General features: G+C 41.9%; 1 protein-coding gene across 1 annotated transcript in view; it reads right to left on the minus strand.

Moving 5' to 3' along the window:
• Positions 1-4040, minus strand: part of PRUNE2 (prune homolog 2 with BCH domain) — a 380051-nt gene extending 376011 nt beyond the window's left edge. The window contains exon 1 of the mRNA XM_089691098.1: positions 3845-4040. Coding sequence (XP_089547224.1) covers positions 3845-3880 — 36 coding nt within the window. The 5' untranslated portion in view covers positions 3881-4040. The remainder of the gene's footprint in view (positions 1-3844) is intronic.
• Positions 4041-7315: the final 3275 nt, after the last annotated feature.

The following is a 7315-nucleotide window of genomic DNA, read 5'->3' on the forward strand; positions in this document are numbered from 1 at the left end:
AAGTGAAATGCATGCTCAATCGGATTCAGGTCAGGTGATTGACTTGGCCATTGCAGAACATTCCACTTCTTTCCCTTAAAAAACTCTTTGGTTGCTTTTGCAGTATGCTTTGGGTCATTGTCCATCTGCACTGTGAAGCGACGTTCAATGAGTTGTGAAGCATTTGGCTGAATATGAGCAGATAATATTGCCTGAAACACTTCAGAATTCATCCTGCTGCTTTTGTCAGCAGTCACATCATCAATAAATACAAGAGAGCCAGTTCCATTGGCAGCCATACATGCCCACGCCATGACACTACCACCACCATGCTTCACTGATGAGGTGGTATGCTTAGGATCATGAGCAGTTCCTTTCCTTCTCCATACTCTTCTCTTCCGATCACTCTGGTACAAGTTGATCTTGGTCTCATCTGTCCATAGGATGTTGTTCCAGAACTGTGAAGGCTTTTTTACATGTCGTTTGGCAAACTCTAATCTGGCCTTCCTGTTTTTGAGGCTCACCAATGGTTTCAATCTTGTGGTGAACGCTCTGTATTCACTCTGGTGAAGTCTTCTCTTGATTGTTGACTTTGACACACATACACCTACCTCCTGGAGAGTGTTCTTGATCTGGCCAACTGTTGTGAAGGGTGTTTTCTTCACCAGGGAAAGAATTCTTCGGTCATCCACCACAGTTGTTTTCCGTGGTCTTCCGGGTCTTTTGGTGTTGCTGAGCTCACCGGTGTGTTCCTTCTTTTTAAGAATGTTCCAAACAGTTGTTTTGGCCACGCCTAATGTTTTTGCTATCTCTCTGATGGGTTTGTTTTGTTTTTTCAGCCTAATGATGGGTTGCTTCACTGATAGTGACAGCTCTTTGGATCTCATCTTGAGAGTTGACAGCAACAGATTCCAAATGCAAATAGCACACTTGAAATGAACTCTGGATCTTTTATCTGCTCATTGTAATTGGGATAATGAGGGAATAACACACACCTGGCCATGGAACAGCTGAGAAGCCAATTGTCCCATTACTTTTGGTCCCTTAACAAGTGGGAGGCACAATTGCAAACTGTTGTAATTCTTACACCGTTCACCTGATTTGGATGTAAATACCCTCAAATTAAAGCTGACAGTCTTCAGTTAAAGCACATCTTGTTCGTTTTATTTCAAATCCATTGTGGTGGTGTATAGCCAAAAATGTTAGAATCGTGTCCATGTCCCTATATTTATGGACCTGACTGTATGTGCATACTCGCTCCCAAACCTGGCCCTATGTGACCAAAGGACACATATAGCTGAGGCTCCCGCTCTCTCCTCATTGGCTCACTGGCTGTGAATAACAGCAGCTCCCACTGCTGTCTCAGTCAATGAGGAGAGTGAGTCCCAGGACAGCCTAGGCTCCCATGCACAGCGCTGGATAAAGATTGGGCAGTATTAGGGGGGGCTGTGCAGGGAGCAACACACAGAAGGTTTTTTAGCTTCATGCATAGAATGCATAAAGGTAAAAAAATCTTCAGACTTTACAACCATTTTATTATGATATATATATATATATATATGATCACTGGAAAAGGAAAGCGTGAATATGATAGTTTGTCACGTTGTAGTAAAACCAAATTTTATGTTATGCATTTTGATAAATAAGACCCATTCTGGCATGTGTCACCAAATACATACTAGCAGACCGGGTGATCCATATTAGTATACAGAGAACCTAATTAACTTATTTTTCTGCAGATTATTTTTTGTTTTTGTTTTTTTTTTTTGATAAACAAGAAGCAGGAAAAAAAAAAAAATCTAAATGCACCTTTAGCCTGGGTTCACACTGATGCGGTGTGGAAGTCGCACCAGTTTCTGTGCGAATTCCGCACCACATCATAATCACACCCCGTTTATGCAAACCGCTGCGGGTGTGTATGATAAGTTAACGACACCCCGAAAGCGGTCCGCAAAATGTGGTGCGATGTGCAGAATTGGATCACATGAGTGAATACCCACGCGATCCGATTCTAGTGCGGACAAAAAAGTGTCCTGCAGCTTTTTTGGTGCGGATGTGGTGCAATTTGAGCAATGCAAAATGTATGGATCAAACTGCACCGCACAGAATTTGCACGTGGTTTGCACAGGAATGCAGTGCAGTTCCTGTGCAAATTACATGCGATGTTTTGCTGAAGTGTGAACCCAGGCTTAAGGAGCAGCTGTGCGTAGTAACCAATCAGCCTCAATCTTCAGCTTGTTCTGTTACACTTCAAAGGATGAAAGCTAGAAGCTGATTGATTGCCCTACACAGCTGCTCCAGATTCAGTCTCCAATCTTTGTAAATGTGCTTGTTTATGTGCTGTTATCCTTGTCACTAACATGGAACTACTATAAAAATAAGCAATTACATAGAGCAAGCAATTTACAAGGCCATGCAGAAGATATAACATACATTTCATATGTACAATGGTGTATCCATATTTATATACACTAACCGGCCACTTTATTAGGTACACCTGTTCAATTGCTTACAAATTTCTAATCAGCCAATCACATGGCAGCAACTCAATGCATTTAGGAATGTAGACATGGTGAAGACAACTTGCTGAAGTTCAAACCGAGCATCAGAATGGGGAAGAAAGGGGATTTAAGTGACTTTGAATGCGGCATGGTTGTTGGTGCCAGATAGGCTGGTCTGAGTATCTCAAAAACCAATGATCTACTGGGATTTTCACACACATCTCTCTCTAGGGTTTACAGAGAAAGGTCCAAAAAAGAGAAAATATTGAATGTGGCATGGTTGTTGGTGCCAGACAGGCTGGTCTGAGTATTTCAAAAACTGATGTTTTCCTGGGATTTTCACACACAACCATCTCTATGGTTTACAGAGAATGGTCCAAAAAAGAGAAAGTATCTCAGTAGTTGTGTGAACAAAAATGCCTTGTTGTTGTCAGAGGTCAGAAAAGAATGGTCAGACTGGTTTCTGCGACATTCAGATGGTAGGATTAGAAATTGGCGTAAAAAGCATGAAAGCATGGATCCATCCTGCCTTGTATCAACGGTTCAGGCTGGTGGTGGTGTAATTGTGTGGGGGATATTATCTTGAAAAAAAAAATGTCACCAGCACACCAGTCCTCAAATGCTTCCGAAGCTTTATTTAGTGGTCACATAATATCCACAGCGGGAACATTTTGGAGCCACGCAGGGCCCCTTCGTCAGGTGGGTGAGGTATATTCACTTGGCACTGGCAAAGTGTACTTAATAAAGTGGCTAGTGAGTGTATATTGATTGTGAAATTATTAGGGGCTATGTGGGGTGCAGACATTTGATCTAGATCAGTAAAAAGTTGCAGCAGAGTTGACCTGTAAGTGCATTAGCCTTGTCCCTGATTGATGTATAAGTGATGCCCTGCAGAATGCATTACACGTTTCCTCCAAAGGCTTACTAGCATGGATCGATGTTCCTAAACCCCCTAGAGACCACAGCAAACTAATAATCTGGTAATTACTTGTACACAGCATATGCAAAAACAAACGTCATTAGATCATAACAATACAGAAGTGAGAAAAAAAAGTTCTAAAATCCATTATAGATAACACACCCTGCTTATAATAAATGTAGACGTTTTACAAGTGACACCATATTTTACTTGTATAATGATCCCAAGGCCATCATGATAAAGTGAACATTCACAGACATCCCCACCATGACGTCACAAGTAGTGATTTACAACTCCAGCACAGATAATGAGGCATGCAGAGTGCTCTGGGTGGGGCTGCCTGTCCACAATACAGGGAATTGTTCATCAAAGCAGTGTGTAGTAGTAAATGTGACTTGAACTCTCTTGGTCCCTATGAACCCACCCAGCAGTGAAATGAACTCACCAGTCTGGATTTGGTGCGTTGCAGAAATTCCTCCATGATAAAGAGTTGGGGAGCCCTCCCCAGACTGCTGCTGTTGCTGCGTGCACCTGCTGCTGGCTGTACGGCTCCCCGCAGAGCGCCCTAATGAGGACTCGCAGACACAGCACAGCAGCAGCAGCAGCAACTTCCCGGCCGCTCTCCCATAGAGGATGCTGGGCCGCGTGCACGCGCATGGAACCTCTCCAAGGTGCTGAAATCTGATACCGCGCAGTGCAGTCATACACCAGTAACCCCTTCACTGCTCGGGCTACCGACTAAACCGAAACACTGCTGGCAGCTGTCTGACATCACCTATTATATACATGGTATTCAATACAATACTTGTATTATATACAAGAGAGCACTTTCATTTTCCAACAGCAACACAGCCTTATTAACTATGTCCCTGCATCATAGCTATGACCTGCTAAGGGCCTTCTAGGTAATGTGGCACACTCCCTGTACCTATGAAGTGTCATTTCACCCCATAAAACCCAAAGAAACTCGGTACTTGTCTGTTCACCGGATTTAGTTATATATATATTTTTTTATATATATATATATATATATATATATATATATATATATATATATATAAATAAATCCGGTGAATTAACAGACAAGTACCAAGAAACTCAATGCAACACATCTAAAATGCAAGTTCATTCATGTGCATTTAGCCACCGGTCACATCGGGTGCGATTGGCATGTGATGTGAATGCCAGGCGACTTGTAAATCGTACGCCAAGTCACACCCTATTGTCTGCTATTAGAGCGGTCATATTGGTGCGGTTCTAACTTGATCGGAGCTGCACCGATTTCTAAAGTAGTACAAGCACTACTTTTGTTGCGATTTGCATAGACATCTGTGTCAGATGTCTTGCAAATCACAATGAAATCGGCAGGTCACCCGATTTTGAAATCGTGCGACTTCACTGTAAGTCGCACAATTTCAAAATCGAGTTTGATGGAACTGGGGTGCTAGGGCTAGTTCACACTACAAAAATGCACTGCGGATGCATTGTGGATAGGTTTCTGGTTTTTTTTTTAACGGATAAATTTCTGTTTACAGCTCACACACAGTTCTGGTGCAGTTTTGATGCAGTTTGCTATGTTCCAGTATAAGAGCCAGTTCATGCTACATGCATTTCAGTTGCTTTTTTCTGCATCCAAAATGCACAGAGAGTAGGTGATATGGTTGTCAATGTCATAGTTCACATCAGTGCTTGCAGTTCCAGTGAGTTCTGGTAGCAGGAAAAAAAAAGTAGAAGCTGCATTTTTTTCTGCACAGAACTGTAGTGGAACGTGGTAAAACGCATAAAAAAATGCATCAAAATGTGCCAAAAACGCACTGGAATGCACATGTCCCTATTCAAATTGAAGAAAAAGAGAGGGAAACAATGAACTGGAATGCATAAAAATGCACTGGAACGCGTCAAAAATGCATCAAAACCGCACCGGAATGCAAAAACATTTAAAAAATGTGCATGCAAAAATGAGTCTGGAATGCTTCTGGACTGCAATTCTATAGTGTGAACTGGCCCTCACACCATAAAATCTATATAAACTCAATGCAAAACCTCTAAAATTCAAGTGCATTGATGTGCATTTAGGGCCAGTTCACACTACAAAAATGCACTCCAGATGCATTACGAATACATGTTCGCTTACAGTTCACACCACACGCAGTTCCGGTGCAGTTTTAATGCAGTTTGCCATGTTCCAATAGAATTCTGTGTAGAAAACATGCAGCACGTTCTACTTTTTTTTCTGGAACTGGAATGCACTGGAACTGCAAGCACTGGTGTGAACTAGGGTCATTGGAATACATGGAAAACATGCAGAAAAAAAGCGCACTCAACTGCATCTAGTGTGAACTAACCCTTGGGGCAGGTTCACACTATAAAAAGGCAGTCTGGATGCGTTTTTGTATGCACATTTTTTACGTGTTTTTGGTGCATTCCAGTGCATTTTTGGCATGTTCCAGTGCGTTTTTTATGGATTCCAGTTAATTTTTTATCCTCTCTTTTTCTTCAATTTAAATAGGGACATGTGCATTCCAGTGCATTTTTGGTGAATTTTTGTGCGTTGCAGCACGTTTTTGATGCGTATTACCACGTTCTAGTATAGTTCAGTGCAGAAAAAATGCAGCATGTTCTATTTTTTTTTCTGAAACCAGAATACACTGGAATTGCAAGCACTGATGTGAACTATGACACTGACAACCATATAACCTACTTTCTGTGCTTTTTGGATGCAGAAAAAAAACAACTACAATTTAGGGTCAGTTCACACTACAAAAATGCACTTGGGATGCATTGCGGATATGTTTTTGCTTACAGTTCACACCACACGCAGTTCCGGTACAGTTTTGATGCAGTTTGGTATGTTCCAGTATGGTTCTTTGCAGAAAAAATGCTGCATGTTCTACTTTTGTTTCAGCATCAGAAAATGACTGGAACTGACTGCACTGGTGTGAACCAGGGCCATTGGAATACATGGAAAACCCTGTGCATGCATTTTTGATGCAGAAAAAAAGTGCACTGGACTGCATCTAGTGTGAACTAGCCCTTACCATGCATTTTCAGGTGCGGTCTGCTGCATTTTGAAAGTCCTGCTTGCTGCATTTTTGGTGCAGGTTTGGTGCATTAAAAAAAAAATTCACCAAATTGAGATGAACAGAAAATGCTGCAAAAACACACCCGTGTTGGTGAATTTTTTGAGTCACAAATCCTGTAAAAAATGCACCACAAAAGCAGTAAAAACTTGTTTTTTTGCTATGGATCAGTGTAAAAGTAGCCTAAAGCCCAACTCGGGGCTAAAAAAAAAAGATGCCTTACATTGAGGCTGTGCCCACACTGCAAGGGTTAACTGCTCATTTCTACAAAAGAGGAGAAGCACCCTATTTATCTGATCTTCAACTCCCCCATGATCCAGCGGTGACCTTTCCTTTAGTGTTCTCACATCCAGTACAGGGCTATGGACCTTGCTCCGGTCTTGATGATGTCAGGACCTTAGACCTGTGGAGCATGGGGGACAGACAATCCGGGGACTGATCTGGCTATGGGGTGGAGCAGAGGATCTGGTAAGTCAATTTTTCACTGGCACTAAAGCACCCAGTGACATTGATGCATATGTGCAGAAATCTGCCACAGCTTTGCCTCTAAATTGCAGCCTAGTAAGACGCTGCCTCCTGGGATAGCTGTAATGTAAAAATCCCAGGAGACACATTACCATCTGTGTACAAAAAAAGGGGGGAGGGATAAAATGCAAAATGTTAATGTAGTGATTTAAATTCAACTTTAAAGTGGTGGTATAAACCTCTGAAATTACAGATGAACAGAGCATACCCTTCTATAGTGTGTACTTGCCTCAATGCAAAGTATTTTTCCCATTGCTATCTGTATGAGTCACCTTTGACAGGTTATCCGACACACAGAATCTTGGGAGATG

This window comes from Staurois parvus, unplaced genomic scaffold, assembly GCF_062004578.1.
Source record: "Staurois parvus isolate SC_StPar_1 unplaced genomic scaffold, SC_StPar_1.0 ptg000549l, whole genome shotgun sequence".
NCBI classification, from domain to species: Eukaryota; Metazoa; Chordata; class Amphibia; order Anura; family Ranidae; genus Staurois; species Staurois parvus.